Source organism: Puntigrus tetrazona, chromosome 16, assembly GCF_018831695.1.
Source record: "Puntigrus tetrazona isolate hp1 chromosome 16, ASM1883169v1, whole genome shotgun sequence".
Lineage (NCBI taxonomy): Eukaryota > Metazoa > Chordata > Actinopteri > Cypriniformes > Cyprinidae > Puntigrus > Puntigrus tetrazona.
This window is the reverse complement of record NC_056714.1, coordinates 22,838,946-22,856,273: the sequence shown is the minus strand read 5'-3', so window position 1 is coordinate 22,856,273 and position 17,328 is coordinate 22,838,946. Positions and strand designations below refer to the sequence as shown.

General features: G+C 38.3%; 1 protein-coding gene across 2 annotated transcripts; it reads right to left on the bottom strand.

The window, feature by feature from the left end:
• Positions 1-434: 434 nt before the first annotated feature.
• On the bottom strand, positions 435-16,852 carry pi4kb (phosphatidylinositol 4-kinase, catalytic, beta). 2 transcript variants are annotated; one of them, XM_043260484.1, is made up of 12 exons: positions 16,705-16,852; positions 13,408-14,447; positions 8,243-8,287; positions 5,012-5,239; positions 4,674-4,901; positions 4,479-4,588; positions 4,291-4,395; positions 4,083-4,206; positions 3,061-3,326; positions 2,846-2,978; positions 2,617-2,737; positions 435-2,348 (listed from the first exon to the last, which is right to left on the bottom strand). In XM_043260484.1, the coding sequence occupies exons 2-12, from the start codon at positions 14,425-14,427 to the stop codon at positions 2,167-2,169; spliced, it is 2,562 nt and encodes an 853-aa protein (XP_043116419.1). In that variant the 5' UTR covers positions 14,428-14,447; positions 16,705-16,852; the 3' UTR covers positions 435-2,166. The 2 variants fall into 2 exon arrangements, with proteins under 2 accessions (XP_043116419.1, XP_043116420.1); XM_043260485.1 differs by lacking the exon at positions 8,243-8,287.
• Between the last annotated feature and the right edge of the window lie 476 nt (positions 16,853-17,328).

Below are 17,328 nucleotides of genomic sequence, written 5' to 3'. Positions count from 1 at the left end.
CCACCCCACGATCCTGAACGGATTTACCTGCGCCACAGGTAATCACAGCACGCTAAGAACACAGGGAAATCAGCCTCGGGGCCAGGCCTGGAGCATTTCAGGGCCTCACAATAAAAATTATTCATAAACGTAGAAATAAATGGCAATTTTTTATACAATTTCTAAGTAACCTACTCAGTGCTTACTTTTTTCTGCAACTACGGTTAAGCATAAATTATCGCTAGTACAATATAGTAAAATAATTTGTAGCTTTTTTTTTTAAATACTAAGTACTATTATTTTTCTATTCATTATATTTTTGTAAAGGATCCATAGGCATACACTACACTAGAATTTCAATGGTGGTATGTAGGATTGTGATATTCAAATTTGCACCAAAAATAAATAAAATGTAAAAATTAAACAACAAACAAAAAAATTACAGGGTCTCCAAAGACTGTTTTTTTTTTTTTTTAAATATACAATTTGTGTAACGGGAACATTTAATTTATTATACAAAGGAACATTCACAAGGAAGGTTATTCACATGATCTTAAGAGCTGGTCCGTTTTACAAATCTCAAAAGGAAAGTCTGACGTTGAAACAATAGAAATACAAAATAGTAAAGAGAAAAGATAAGCATGTTGAAAACGTACACATTGTCTAAACTGCCCTTGCTCGGGCAAACAAACAAAAGTAATGGAAATGGTGGCTCCCGCTAAGAGAATGAATTAAAACTACTAAGAGAAGCGCTGATGTCACAGGGAAATAAGACGAGGCTCAACACATGCCCAATTTCTATGAGAATAAAGAAAAATAAAAAACTAGAAATTTTAGGCAAGAAATTGTATACCTGTACATGTGTAGGAAATAAAAACAAAGAATGTGCTGATTCAATGTGTTGATTTCTCTCGCTTTTTCATAGCCCTTTCCATTTCTCCTGTGCAACAGATTCTAAACAACTCCTCGGTTTAAAAAAAAAAAAAAAAAAACCTCCAGTGGCTTACAGTCACACATTTAAACATGGCTGCCCACCTCAGATTGAGATCAGCTTTAAGACTGCACATTATAAATTCAGGTTAGCTGTACAGAGTAGCACAACTTAGATTATAACGTGTGCCGAACAAAACGACAAAATGAAATGAAATCCACAGAGAACGTTGAGACTGTAATTTCATAAGTGTCATGTAAGTATATGAAATATCTGTAAAAGGGCAATAAATAGTGTTCATATTTCTCAGTCCAACATATTCCAGTCCAGACCTTTGGAAACTCAAAATAGTTTCTTCATACATTTATTTTGACCTAGAAAACAAACCAGGTTATTTTAAGTAAATCCTAATTATATCAATTCAAGATTAAAACTCTCGTATGATTAGTCACTGGTCTGGGTCTTTGGTGTTTTGATGTTTAACACATCCATATCGAATTAAAAAGCTTCTTTAAGCCTATTACAGCTCAAGCGATTCTTACAAGGGTCAAACGAGAGCGCTTTAAGCAAAGTTTCATGGCTTAATGGTCTCTGACTTGTCGGCACTGAGCTGAAGATCTCTATTGAACAGTTCATGTAACACTGACTTCACAAAGCTGAACAATACAGCAATGTTTACCACCCGATTCCCTCATTTCACAATGCAATTTACAGGCTTTGACACAGCATCTCCTTTTTTCCACCCCACTGTGTGTGTGTGTGTTTGTGTGTGCGTGTTGAAATTATGAACGTTATACATCCAAAGTATGTATCATTAGTGACATAGCAACAAAAAAGCTGCTGCTGATGATGATAACATGGGCTGTTGAAGTCAGTCAGTACACAGGTGAGTCACAGAACAGCGTAGTGTTTAAATGAGGCACTGGAAAGCTAGATAAAATTCAACTCTGGCCGTCCAGAGTTCTGCAAGATGACGTGACAAAAAAAGGGAGGGTTCAAACAAAAGGAAAGGCTGTTGAAAAAAAGACAACAAACAGTTACTTCACAGCTCAAGACCTCTTCAGTCAGGGTAAAAAAAAAAAGAAAAAAAGAACACACACACAAAAAAAAAATCCATCTTTAAAGATAATCGGTCTGAAGGGTGTAGAAACACAAGGATGGTTATGGGAAACGGGCGTTAGGAGTGGTTTTCAAAGTGGTGCAGCCTTTTTTTTCCAGTTTTAGCGCTCTAGTCCGTGCGCGCCTATGGCAACTGTTCACATGATGCCGTTGGTGAGATACTGAAAGCCGTCGTAGAGCTTGGTAGTGATGGAGCGCATGGAGCCGTCCACCATCTGCTCCACCAACACCTGAAGCTGCTCCTCCGTCAGGTTCATGTGGAAACGCTCCTTCAGGTTACGGATGGTGCTGGAGCCGTGGAAGCAGGGAAGCTGAGAACCTGTAGGACATATAAAACGTTTAATAGGACAACTGGTAGTAATTTATATTTTACAGTCCTGTTTCTCACGTACATGCTATGTACTTATTTTAGTAATTACAATATCTAGGTAATAATTAGGTACTAACCCTGAACCTACCCCAAGTAGTTAGCTTATATTACTAATACTTTCTTGGTTAAGTACACATACTGTAAAATAAAATGCAACTGAAAAACTTAACGATAACATGTCCTCAAATGAATATAGAAAGACAAAGATGATCAATACCTTGCTGCATGATTTCTACAATCTGGATGACCTTCTCCATGTGTTTGCGAGCAGCGATGAGGCCTTGGAGCATAAGCATTTTATAATAATTGAACATGTCTCCATCAAGTCCTCCCATTACCTAAAAGAAAAGCAGAGTTTATCAAATTAAGGCTTATATGGAGATGCTGATCATTTTTTTTAAAATCCTTCTCCACATTTGATAATGCCTTCATCAAGCTGTACTTACATCCACAAATTCACTGGTTAGTTTGAAGGCAGATGTCTCAAAGCCCAGGTTACGTGGAGAGCTGGAAAGGATGAAGCCAAAGTCGATGTGAATGATGTGGCCCTCAGAGTCTAGCAGGATATTTCCATTGTGCCTGACAAACAAGACAAAAGAGTGGTTACAACTTATCCAAATGATTTATTTTCCACTATGATTGAGGCATTGCCTTTTCTCACCTGTCCTTGACCTGCAGCAGATAGCAGATGAGACAGTAGCCAGCACAGCTCTGAACAAAGTTGCGCTGAGCGGTAAGGAATTCCTCTGTATTGTAGTTCCCATGCTCTTGCCGGAAGTAATCAAGCAATGAAAGCTGACTCTGTTTCTTCACCTGGTGAATGGACACAGCATTGACCACTGGCTCAATCATACCACTGTCTGAGGAGATGACCAGGATCTTGTAGGGCTTTATCCACAAGGGAACCCGTTCTTGCTCCCAAATAATCTAGAAGACAACAAACATGGTGAGAGGATCCAGTATAGCAACTATGCCTAAGCAGACCTCACTTCAATAAACACACCGTAAACTACTGTTCAAAAGCTTGGGGTCAGTAAGAGATATATAGAATCAACTAAGAATCCTGAAAAGAAAATATTTTCTATAATTATATTAAGCAGCAAAACTGTTTTCAACATTAATAAAAATAAATTATTCTTTAGAAAGAAATTGGCATATCAGAACAATTTCTAAAGGATCATTTGACACTGAAGTAGATAGTGTACATTATTATTTAAAGCATAATAACCCGATTTCATACACAGGTTTTAGCCTAAGCCAGTATTAGGCCATAGTTCAATTAGGACAGTTAAATCATTTTTAAAAACATGCCTTAGAAAAAAGCTTTACTGGTGTTCATATTAAGACAAAATAAAGGCACTGACATGTTTTAAGATCTATTTCTTTAAGTTGAAACAGCTCAGATTTACATTTCAGTCTAGGACTAGCCTTAAGGCCTTGTCTGTGAAACTGGGGAATATCTTCTAAGTTAATATAGATTTAAAATAGCAGAAAAATAAAGCAGTTAAAAATCTAAACACTAAAACCTAAAATTAACTATTATAAAAATTATTTTGGCATCATAACAGTGAGAGAAATAAAAAAAATGAAATATAAAACACTGTCTAATCCACTATGGTACTGATATATTATGCATACCTAGATTTAGCCCTATTTTGAAAGACAAAACATAAAGAGTGCAACCTGCAGTTGTTTCAGCACTTGATAGGCGAGAAGCTCCTGTCTGAGGTCATCGCCACATTTCACAATAACAGACAGGAGACGCCAGTTGGGCAAGTGGCCATACGGGGAGCCTTCCCTGATTCGTCTATTCAGCAACATAGGAATGATTAAATCAGACTCAACACATGACTGAAACAACCAAGCTTGGTACAGAATGTCATACACATACCGCACTTTCTCCTGCCACGGTTCCTTTAAGGCTACGGCTGAGGGATCCTCTGGGTCCCTCTTAAATGTGGTGGGGGTGTGGGCGAGTTGCTCAGACAGACGTCGTCTGAGATAACAAAAACATTCCACTTAAATTAGCATTGTATATCTCACTGTTTGGAATTGCTGATGCATTATCTCCAGGTGTACCTGATATCTCCAGCTGCAATAAAAATAGGTTCCTTGCTCTCCTGGCTGGTGATGCTATCTACTGAGAACTGGGAAATGTTGTCACAACTGTTGGTATGGATCTCTGGAAGCTAAAAGGACCCAAAAAAATAAAGGTCAGTTCTCAAACAAATCAAACTGGTAGAAGATGCCATTATAGTCGCTCTGTGTGAGTACCTCCACTTGCAGCTCTCCGATGTCATCTACAGACCATGCCTCATCATCATTGTCGTAATTGGGAACCGTGGAGAAGCTGCTGGCACGCTGGTCAGGTGTGATGCCACAATCTGGAAGGTTCTCTACAGATCGCGTGCTGCGAATCCGTGTTTCTGGGATTCTCACCGGCACACTTGATGTCTCAAAGTTTTCACATTCCAGAACTTCTACGTAAATTAAGTATGGTGCCTGAAAAAGGACAGTTTAACAACATTTAGGCATGAAATTGGAAAAGATGAAGTCTTCAAAGCCCCGTAGAACTCTTCAACTTCAAAATTCTTATCTTAGCACAGCCTTACCTTATCCTTTGAGTTGAGCACGACGGCCTGGGTGTGGGGCACACGCACAACATGATGGTCAAAGGCAGCTGTGGGAAGCCAGACCCGGGCAGGCAGCTTATGGTTGAGTAGGGACAGCTCTGAGATGAGCCTCTGGGTCTTCTGTTCTTTAGTGGGCAGAGTGGCCAGTCTCTTCCCGATGCCCATGAGAGACTTAATAAATTCCCTCTGAGGGGTCAGACGTACAGGCTGAGAGAGATTGAAGATTGAGATTGAAAGATGATGGGGGGAAAAAAAAAAAAAAAAAAAGAAGAGAAAAGTCATTTTAATGCACAAAATGAAACATACGCAAATAGATTTGGAAATTTGCTGAAAATTATTCTAACAAAAAGGGTCGTATGACAAAAAAAAAAGCAATAATACATTTTTAAAAAAGTACCACCGGTTTAAAAATGGTACGATACCAATATATAGCAAATGTTTTTATATTTAGCACAGTTCGAATATTCAAATGGTATAACATGAAACATAAAAGCAAAGTTAAAGGGTTACTCCACCTCAAAAGGAAAATTTTGTCATCGATCACTTACCCCCCATGTCATTCCAAACCTGTAAAAGCTTTGTTCATGTTCAATTTAAGGTATTTTAGAGGAAAACTGGGAGGCCTGTGATTGAAAAGTAGCAGAAAAGCAACATTATCGTAGTGCCATTTTGGAAAGCATCCGGTGTATGCAATCGAAGTACACATTTCTGTATTGGACACAATGGAAAGACATGCTGTTTGTACAAATCAAAGCGTAAATACACATACAAGATCTATCTTTTCATCTAACATAGAACTGCGTAATCTGATTGCATATACCAGATGCTGTCCAAAATGGTGCTACGGTGATGTTATAGTGCCGAATCTTTAAATAAATTCATTATTTTTGTTTTCTTTCCTTACAAAAAGTATTCTCGTAGCTTCCTAATATTACGGTTGAACCACTGATGGAGCATTCAGACAACATCTCTTACTTTTCTGCACCATGACATTCAGACATGTTGTTTGGCTGTCAATGAGACAGTCACAAGCCTCCTGGTTTTCATCCAAAATATGTTACATTTTGTTTTGAAGCAAAGCTTTCACGAGTTTGGAATAACATGGAGGTAAATAATTAATGACAAAATTTTCTTTTTGGAGTGGTGTAACGGGATAGTTCACCCAAAAATAAAAAATTCTGTCATTAATTACTTAGCCTCATGTTGTTTCTAACTCATAAGACTTTAATTCATCTTCATAACACAAATTAAGATATTTTTTGATGAGATCTGAGAGCTTTCTGAATAGACAAACGCAACTACCACGTTGGCCCAGAAAGATAGTAAGGATATCTTTAAAATAAAATAATTTTCTAAAGCCACGAGATATTTTTGTGCAAAAAATTCAATCAACAATTTATTTTCTTCTGTGTCAGTATTCAACATGTTCATGAGAATACAACACGTGTATGTAAGAAAAGAAATAGTTGCACAAAAGTATTTTAGTAGCTTTATACTGATTGAGGTTGAATCACTGATGTCACAAGAACTATTTTAGTGAAGTCCTTATTACCTTTCTGGGCCTCACAACATGTTAGTTGCATTGCAGTCTAATATACAGAGTCAGAAAACTCAGATTTCATCAAAAATATCTTCATTTGTGTTCTGAAGATGAACAAAAATCTTACAATACAAGGGAGGAGTAATTAAAACCAAATTGTAAATTTTTTGGGCAAACTATAATTTTTAAAAGGAGGCGTGTTATTTTTTTCCCCAATGTTAAAACACTCCTATCCCAGCTAAATGGCAATTAATGAAAATAAAAAATTATTATTGGTTTTCTATGTACACGTTTAATCTATCACAGTCTGATTTAGTATCAACACCTCAATATCAGAGCTGGTATCGTACCAAAGCCTAAAACTTTGGAGCCGACCGTGCATCCAAACTAAACCAATCACTGAATTGTCTATAGATGTGTTATTGCACATGACTGTTTAATTATTCAGCATAGGAACATGTGGAGCAGTGCTCAAAACTGCTAAAAAATGTGCATGCATGATCGGCACAGCATTCTAAACTCAAAGTGAAGCATGGACGTAAAAACAAATCAGAAATGGTGAGAGAGAGTGTTTTAGCAACAGCTGACCACAGGGTAGAGCAAGTGAGTCATGAATGAATAGCATCACCTGAAATGAGGAAAAAGTATTAACACAAATACACAAGGTCATCCAAGGACAGAAAAATGTGGAGAAAGACTCATCAAACTCCTCCACATGTGCAACCCATGGTTCATAGATGTCAAATGATACATAGATATCTGTAATCCATGTAGAAGGGGTTACAGAAACATGACAATAAAATCACTTTTTCCCCCCCAAAGAACTTCGAATGCCACTTAACCTTTTGCAAATACGCAAAAGACCGCCCAATACACCAAAGAACTCATTCCACCAAATTTAAACACTTTCCAGAGAATTCTCCTTTCCCAAGGTTTATAAACTCTCTGTAAGAAACCACAGAACCCAAAACAAATCTAACTGCCCCATTTTTATTAACTTTATTAGTCAAAAACTCTTACACTTAGACATTGATTGATTGATCAAATAAGAGAATGAGAGGAAAATGCCACATCCAAATAATTATTACAGCTAAAACTGAAAAGAACAACCACACAAAGAACAAGTGTTTGCAAGCATGCCATCAGTTCGCGAATGAAGAATTGCCTTCACATGAATACGCAACATGCAATAGGAATTTTTCACAAATAAGGTACAAATTGGTGTCTCATTACATTTAAGAAAAAATACCTAAATCCTACATCTACTGAAGAACTAAGATATGCTACATACAAGACAATTTTTTTTTATGAAACTGGTGTTTTAAACTGTATTCAGACACTAAACAGTTCCAAAAACAATTAGGCTGTAATTAAAATTACATAAAAAAAACATTGCAATAAGTGCATAATTTAAATATCATCCGATATCTAGTTTTGTCTCCAGAAGTTAAGATGATAAAAAAAAAAATACCTAGATTTATACAGCCTATTTGTACCTTTTCATGTAAAATGCCAATACTATGCCCAATTTGTGACATTTTTGATAACATGATTGCAAATCTTGAAGGCACACATTTGAAGGAATCTGTGGAGTCAACCCCGCCTGCAAACAGACACAGCCATCATCCCACTACGCACAGAGGAGCGCTATTAGACGGTGAGAGACTTACTGTACCAGCCTCTAGCTCGAGACTGTCGGAGCTGGAGCTCAGATCCTGGGAAAAGGAAGAGCAGGGAGGGGGGAGTTACAGTGCAAGAGCAAGGGAGGGTGGAGGGGGGTCAGAACAAGACAAAAACACATCTCAAGGTTACACTCATCCCATCTGTTTGAGCAGCAGGGCCTGGCCGTGACTCCACAGGCCTGAAAAAAATTACTGTGTCATATTTATCTCTGGCTGCTGATGGTGACTGGGTCTAATCTCTGAGAGCCGCTCTGATCAAATACATGTAAAGCACCATGATGGTGGTGAGGACAAGATGAGGGTTGAGGGAGATTACATGAGACACACACACACGCATCTATATACACTCCTCCTCTGGCAAGACCATTCCTCAGGGCTGGATTACTTTTATCATCTACATATTAACATAAAATGGCTATGATTTAGAAACCCAACCATAAACCCTTATCAAAAAATGACATTTCCGTATTAACATTCATGGTAGATTGCCAACCGCACACTCCCAAAGATCCTTGATCATACCGATAATGGTATTATATTAAAAAAACCTGTTGATCTGCAAATCAGAAGACATTTCATGTTTAATGTACTGTAATAAGACGCAGAACTTTCAACCAATGAGTTTTCACGTGGGGTGTGGTAATGCCATAGAAACAACTGTCACTAGTTATAGCTGGTTAGGACAAGAACATAACAGTTTTAATTGCTAGATATCACGCCAAGTTTGGTTATGACAGTGCACGGCATGAAAACTTATTTCAACAACTCAACTATACTACTGTTAAATATCCAAATAATAATAGTACTACTACTATAATTCATTATGATGCACATATAGGCTATATTAGTGCAAAAGTGAGTGGAAAGCTGAAATGTGAGGACATATATACACAGGTTATGCTAACTGCACTATTGATTATTGCATTTTACCGCAAATTAAAGAGAAAGATATAAAAGGAATCTTTTGTAACAATGTACAATGTTTTTACTTTCCCTTTTGATCAATCTAAAGTGTCCTGTTAAGAAAAAATTATAATAAAAGAAAAGTTAAAAGAAAATAAAAACAATCAGTACATTATGTACATTTGTGGTCTACTTTTCACTATTAACAAACTATTCATTATGACTTTTGCTCCTAATTTGCTGCTTATAAATAGTAAGGTAGTTAAGTTAGGTATTTTGTAGAATTAAGAATGTAGAATATGGTATGGTCAAGCAGAATATGTGCTTTATATATAATTTAGAAATTATGGTTTACTGGTACTAGCTAATAAAGAGCCAATATGATGCCAATAGGCATGCTAATAATTAGTAATAGGTAATAATTAGAATTTTTACATATAGTAGTTATTAAAAAAATCTTATGTTTGAACAGTACTTTATAGTGTATATCTATTGAAAGTTTTAATCTTTAAATTGGCAAAACAAAAAAGCTTATACAAAAAGAAGAAACTAAAAATACAAAATACTACTACTGTTTCTGCATGGGCCAAAACTATGAACTATGGAAAACATCCTGATTGTTAAGCCCTGGTCAATGATGCATTAGCTAGTTATGCAAATAAACAAATCCACACAACCCAGCTGGCTGCACAAAATAAAGTGCAAGCACAGTGAACACTGGAGCCTGACTATACCCTAAATCAGAAAGCTGCCCCTTAAGATCCAGCAACTAAGAAAAGAAAGACTCTCCTCTTCCCTTCTGCTATCTGGAAAAAGATACCAGAGCATCTAAGCCAGATCTACCAGGCTTCTTCCCCCACAGCGTACGATCATAATTACAACCCTGCATTGGCCACTAATAAACATACTTTGCATTCAACTCGCATGGACAAAATTCTGTTCTCCAGGGCCGTGTAACAGCTGGCGTGTCTCAGTTCTCGGGGAGTGTCAAACAGCGGCCTTGCTCAAATTTTCAGGGAGTATCAACAGCTGTCTTGTTTACTTGTACCTAATCCAGCAAACAGTAACTTTACAATTTGGTCTTGTTTACAAGATGTAGTCATGTGGAGGCAACTATTGCACCACTTAGAAAATGGAAAACAAAATAAAATAATGCTGATTAAAAATGTTGAATGATTAAAAATAATTGACTCATCCCATTTTTTTTCCCTTTAAGAATCAAGGTTACACTGTGAATGTATAATAGGCTTGTTTTGATGAATATGATATTTATATAAATCAATTACATTAATATGTTTACTGATCCATAAATCGATTTTTTTGTTCATTTTAGAGGTTTAGACACACATACACACACACACATATATACATACATACATACATATATATATATATATACATATATACACACACAAAAAATCTTATTTAGTGTATTATTTGCGCTAAAATAATGTCAAAAACAAACAGTCTACATTTTGGAAAAAAATAGTATTTCAATATGGCCGAAAATTTTCCATTGTAAATACATCACTGTAACCCAGATTTGTGCTCTGGTTGAATTGACATAATGGGGGAGAATGAGCCATCAGTCTCTATAGCCAAAGAGGGGTTCAAATTCCACATGATAACACACAGTGGACTTTCTCTAATGGCAAACCTCTATCCTGACAGGCTTTCAAAAAAAGAGAGATGATAAGCCCCGTTTTATCATTCTAAAATAAATCTTCATTGTTTGGACAAAGAAAATCCAGCAGACTGAAATATTTATATGATTAGGTTGAAAAACTACAGCTTAAATGTGCAAATAAATCACAGTGGATTGGTTAACTTATCAGTGCGGTGTGTGTGGGATATAAGATAAGCCTCTGCCCCCGCCAATAGAAAAGTAAGCACGACAAAATGCTTAAACCAAGAAAAGCTGCATTTTTCCTTTTACAATGCACATGTGTGTCCATTAAAACATACAGCTGTTTCTCAAAAAAAAGAAATCAAGACTTTGAGCAAATCTATCCTGACTAATGTTTGTTCAGGCTTAACGCAGTTCACGTTAGACACCTACACGGCACTTCACAAGGAGATGAAACCGCAAAGTGGCATTCCCACGTTAACACCTTTGGCTCTCAAAAGAAGCTCACTGAAGTGTGCAAACAGCATGGCGTTGTAGAGCAACGCATTTCATAATAGCCGATCTTTACTCCATTTACCAGCGTAGTGGCGACATCTGTGATCGCTGTTGCCATAGCAGCACATGCTGCACCAAGATCACGTTCGGGGGAAGAAACTACGCAGTAAGATAAAACAGGAAGGCGAGTGATCATGTGCACATGCTTGAACGTCAGAACTGAGGGTGTGTGTGCTGTGGGATGAGGTTAAAATGAAGAAGAATCGGAAGGGAGCTCTAAAGTTACACATCACAATAGAACCCTACGGTTTCACTGATACACTATAATAGTCAGGACACACAAAAGGTAATTGCCACGTCAATATGGTCTCTACTAACATCCAAGCTGGTGAAAGGGTTGTACATAAATTGTAAACTTACTATAAATTAGACATTGACATATATTGGTCAGACCAATTAAACAGTCATCTTGATTTTAACACCAATTGTGTCAACTGGGTTAATGGTTGGCTAAGACGAGCCAAGGACACAAATCTGTAAAAACATAGTGACATTCACAAATGAATTAATATCCTTATTGACATATTTACGCAAATCTGCCATGACTTTGATTACAGATCATAAAGTCTTATCAGATAATACAGCATGTATTATGATATATTGCCAAATTGTAACTACTCTCCACTCCCCTTAACCACACCAATTAGCCTGCTATTAAGGGGAACGAAGATAAACCAACAATCTGAAGCATTAATTCTTACTTTAGAGTAAAAAAAAATCATATACTAAACGTATACTAGTGATACACTACTGTTTGGGGTCAGATTACATTACTGGTCAAAATACATTACTGCAAAATTATTGTATACATCTCATCTGGTATCATTACAAAATTTAAAGAAATAGTTTATTTAAAAATGTCATTTCAAACCTGTAAGAGCTTTCTGTCCCTTTTTGTCTTATGGGTTTGGGACAACATTAGGGTGAACAATTAATGAATAACTAATTTTTTTATTTTTGGGTGAACTATCCCTTTAATGTCGGTCTGATGTCTACCTGGAATCTCCTGTGATAAGAGTAATCTAATTTATGTGGTACAAACAAGATCTGATCTGCCTGTCACACTGATCTCAGATCTAATCCTGGACCTGTGAATAGCAATGTGCCACTTATTAGCAGCGTGAGAGGTGATTTGTTAATGGCATGACATTTAGACCTGAGGACTATCATCGTGACTGTGCAAATGAACACAAAACGAGAGGGGCTGTCTTAACAGAAGAGCTGCAGAGCTGTCATCATTCTTCTGGGAATCAGTCAGCAGTGGTAGTTAATTATTTTCAGAGAGCAAAAACAAAAATCTATTCATTCCCCTGCTGGCTTCTGCCTTCACTGTGATTAGAGCTGAAAATTTACATTTATAGGTGCCACGTGGCAGACCAACTAAAACACACTAAGATGACATTTCTGTTCCAAACCCAAGTGAACTACCCATCTAGACAGCAAGTCATTATGAAATGTAAATAGCAACAGATCTATTCCATATTGGGAATAGATATAAATGGATTTTGGAAAAAAAAAATATGTAGGGTTGGAACTTGTTGATCAGATAAAAGCGGATGAAAGCTTTTGTTGATTGTATTAAAAAAAATAATAAAATTATTGGAGTCCTGTAAACATCACTATAAAGAAATCTGTTGTTTCAATGAAAAATGGTGATAATTTGATTTCTAATGCTTACTAAATGTCAATATTAATTGCACGGTAATATAAAAGTTTACCAGCAGAAATGTTACCTATGAAAAGCAGTCACATTTTAGGTTCCATTTCAATTAGGATGCTGCAAGTTCACATTGCTCATCCATCTGCCATTAAAATAACTACATTAATGTTTGCTTTATAGAGCGTGTCCGAGAGTCAGCGTCACATCAAGTGGAACACCGACACGCCTTTTCCAGCGCAGCCATAGAAACCACACAAATCTGAGTGGTTTGCCTTCTGCATTTGCATGAAACAGCTGAGAAACAACATCTGTGGGAGGTGGACGCGACGGCCAGTGACGGATCATCTAAAAGCAGCTTACATGAAACTAACTAGGTAAAGCAAGCATGTGACGTAACAGGTGTCTCACCTCATCCTGGCTGGTCTCTACTTTAGGGTTGCTGGCAGTTCTCTTTAGGTTGCTGCTGAGGCTGATGCTGACGGTGGCATCGGATTTGGAGCGTTGGTGGGTGCGTTTGGAGGGCGAGAGGCTGTGTTCGCTCATGCCCTGACCGTGATGAAGGGGTGGGGGGCAGGAAGGGGGAGGCTGCGGCAACTCCCTGCGGATGCGCTGGCTGGAGGGCTTGAGCTCGTCTGACAGGATGAGTTTACGCAGTTTGGTGCCACGGGAATGGCGCTGCGTGGAGATGTGCATGTCAGAAGAGTAGGCCCCCAGCAGCCAGGCGCACTGCAGGGAGAAATTGATGCTTTGCCGGCAGCGGTGCACCACATAGGGCTTGATGGCGTCGCCCACATCCTCGTCCATGTGAATGTACATGTTGAGCAACTGGGGCAAGTAGAAGTCCACGTCTTCGTTTCGGAAGCTGAAGAGTCGATTGCCAATGTAGGCTTGGACACCTGGCTCCTTAGAATTGTAAAGATAAGAGATGGCCATGGAGATGTCAAACAGCTTGGACTCAAAGAGCCGCAGGAGCCAGGACTGCTTGGATGAGTTGTTTTTCTGACGGCGCCGCACATTCTTCACAGGCTCTGCTTCCTCCTCGCTGATCTTGGGAGGTTTTCCTCCATCTGTGGTCTCGGGGTGTGCTGTACCGTTTAACAAAACTGGCTCCGAGCTGGCTGAAGATACTTCTCCATCTACTTTCAGGAACTTCACCTTTTGAAGAACTTCCTGGCAGGCTTTCTTAGCCACCTCGGTATCGATGACTAGGCTGAGTTCGCCCACTCCCTCGGATATGACATCTAGAGGGGGGCTGGAGGTGGACAGGCCTTCACTGGTGCTCGGGCTGGAGCTGGTGAGGGGATGAGGGCCAGAGGAAGGAGATGAGGGCAGGGACAGCGAGGAGGTGGTGGAGGTGGAGGAAGCTGATGGGCTCTTCTGTAGCTCCTCGAGCCGGGCGGGGGAGAGCTCCAGCTCTGTGTCACCCATGGCCACACACTCTCAGGCCACTGCAAAACCACAAAAACACACCATCAGCAAGCAAGCTTCAGTAATGACAATAGGAAAGCAATCACAATGCATTTAATGTACTGTAATGTTAAATTTATGAGTGTAGGAAATATGTGGGTGGGACTTTTCAGTGGGGTCAATAATGTTTTTTAAAGAAATGAACAGGTGTACTGTTATTTAGCAAGGTCACATTAAATTAATCAAAAGTGTGAGGTAAGACATTTATAATGTTAAGATATCATCCTTTCTTGAGAACTTTCTGCTCATCAAAATAATCTATATGCAAAACAATAATAATAAGAAATGTATAAGTGCATATGCTTTTAGCATATTAGAATGATTTCTGAAGGATCATGCGACACTAAAGACTTGAATAATGGCTGTGTTTTTGATTAAATAAATCATACTTGGTGAGCAGACACTTCTTTAAACACGTGTCAGTTCAATTTCATCCTGCCTTTAAAATATCAGTTTACACTAAAGAGGAAAATTACTTCCACGATGCCCTGCTACTAAAACTGAAGTTTTGCTCAACATGTGACCACGCACACTGTAAACAGCCATTCAAATATAAAATTCACAATAAACCAGAGGAACAGGCTTTACAGAGAGCCACTTCCCCAGGGTCACGACGTCCCACTGATCCACAGCTACGCAGGACTGCGCCATAATCCGCCTCCAGCAGATTACCTCACCATTACCAGCAGGCCAATATCAGATAAAGCAAAGCATCAGTCTCAGATTCCACAAAGCTGCTACATTATAAAAACCCATTGTGCTTTAAAACAGATCAGGCCATCAGAAATAAACAGTTCACCATATAAAGCTCAGTCCCCTCTAAAAGTACCCGTGGTTCTACTTGTTGTTAACAATAGTGATAGAAAGTCCTCAGGTTGACAAGTCAGATAAACTGAATGATTAGTTTAGCTAAATCAGCTTGAGCAAAATAGTTTAGATAACTGAAATGTCAGACCAGGAACAGAAACTTTAACAGATGAAATCAAAACTGATTCTGAAAGCGATGAGATTACAGCACATGTCAAATGAGTCAGCCTTGACGAAGATGCCAGCTCTCCTCTCACATATCACATGCGGACTCCAACTCTGGCGGATGGTTTACTTTAAACAGAGTTTAGATGTTGTTTTAGCTCACGAGCTCTTTCTCCAAGTTAAATCCTGTGATACTGAAAAATACTGCTCTACAACAAGCCTCAACTGATAACAGTAGGAGTTGCGACACTGATTCATCCCGATCAAACCACAAGCAAAGGCCTACTTCTATTGTTCGGTATCAAAACGTTTCACTGAACTTCTCCGATTGCAATGGAAAGAGTAAATTCAATCAGCCTTTACCCTGAAATGTGAGAGGAAGACACAGTGATCTAGAGGAACACAAAACATGTAGATCATGATGAACGATCAGCCTCGAGAGTCTCCTTCTGCCAACACCCACAACACTTTCCACAAAACCATTATTATCTAACTTTGGTGAAATCCTCGAGTAACTAGATTACAAGACTGTCACAGTATAAATAAACCATGAAATCCAATAATCTTCAGATCAAACACACTGAAACAAAATCAACAAACTTAAAACCAAGTCTGTAAAGACACTCGGTAGCTATAATTTGGATTGATGTACGCATCAGCTGGTTAGATCTGGACATAATGATTTAGATGAACTAAAACAACAACGATGAACTAGTTTATCAGCTTGCCATAAAAACACACTGTCAATGTTATTTCTTTTTATGTTAGCTACGTAGTTGAAAGTCTACAGACAACCGAGTACAAGCACATCAAGCTAAATATTTGCAGTTGTGGCGGCCAAAACTCTTAACGACACCCATATTTATACTCTGATCTGCTTTATAAATCAAAACATTAACTATTTTATCCTATTTCAGACGATAAAAGCAAGCAGTCTATCAGTCATATGACTTTTGTACTCAAGTTAGCATCTGAGCATGTTTAGCTGAAACCTTTAAGAGACACGTCGACTACTTTTCTCTCTTGTATGGCTCAAAGAGATTTCCCCTTCAAAACAGTATAATATTATATGTGCTGAACAGCATCGTAATTTAATAAGACTAGTTATTATTAAATGCTCAACTGTTATGAAGGCCTGAAAAGATAAGCCTCATAAAAACACAAACGGATGCTACACTTAGCCAAGCAGCTAACGCAACGTCTCTACTTTAGAACGTTCTTCTACTTTTGAACCGACGCGAGGAAACATTTAAACATACTACTTGCCTGAAAATAAACAGGGTGAAGGCTTAAATGATCGGTTTAGCTGTATTTTAACTGCCCCATTTGGGAGCTGCGCTTCTCCTGTTGCTGAATAGCCGGTGTGGTTCGCTAAGAAAGTGAGTGGAGAGATGACACGCCGGGGCTGCCCACATCAACTGCCTGATTCCAGCATACAACACGTAGTTTGCGTCTCAAAACACACACACAGAGAGAGCGAGAGCTGCCTATAGAGACCACATTCTCTGCCGTTTAGAGAAAACCAACAAATGCTGTCCACGCAGGAAGCCCACCAGGCTTTGAGACACAGCTAAAGGTGATAAACTTGCTGTTCTTTTGTTGTATGCATGCAGTTTGTGTAGTTCTTTTAGCATGCGGTTTTGAAAGGGTTCAAACATTAGCTGCTGTAAACTGAACATACTAGTCGTTTTGCCTCTTAATTCTAAAGGAATAATAGTAAGAAATATTAGTGTAGTTACTATTGCTGAAATGTTCATATTTCATAAAACTTTTTACAGTTATTATTTTATGAAACGTATGTGTGTGTAATTTACTTTTGATGTTTTTACTAACCATTTTACATATTCCTCCTATTATTTATAGCTGTACTGTAGTTATTTATCAGAACAT

What these genes read in the sequence shown, in the direction of transcription:
- pi4kb (XM_043260484.1), bottom strand. Translation starts at nt 14,427, where the DNA reads ATGGGTGACACAGAGCTGGAGCTCTCCCCCGCCCGGCTCGAGGAGCTA. An exon ending in TAGAGACCAGCCAGGATGAG is followed by an intron (nt 8,288 to 13,407) that starts GTGAGACACCTG and finishes TCCTTTTCCCAG; the next exon opens with GATCTGAGCTCCAGCTCCGA. An exon ending in CCGTGGCAGGAGAAAGTGCG is followed by an intron (nt 4,207 to 4,290) that starts GTATGTGTATGA and finishes GTTGCTGAATAG; the next exon opens with ACGAATCAGGGAAGGCTCCC.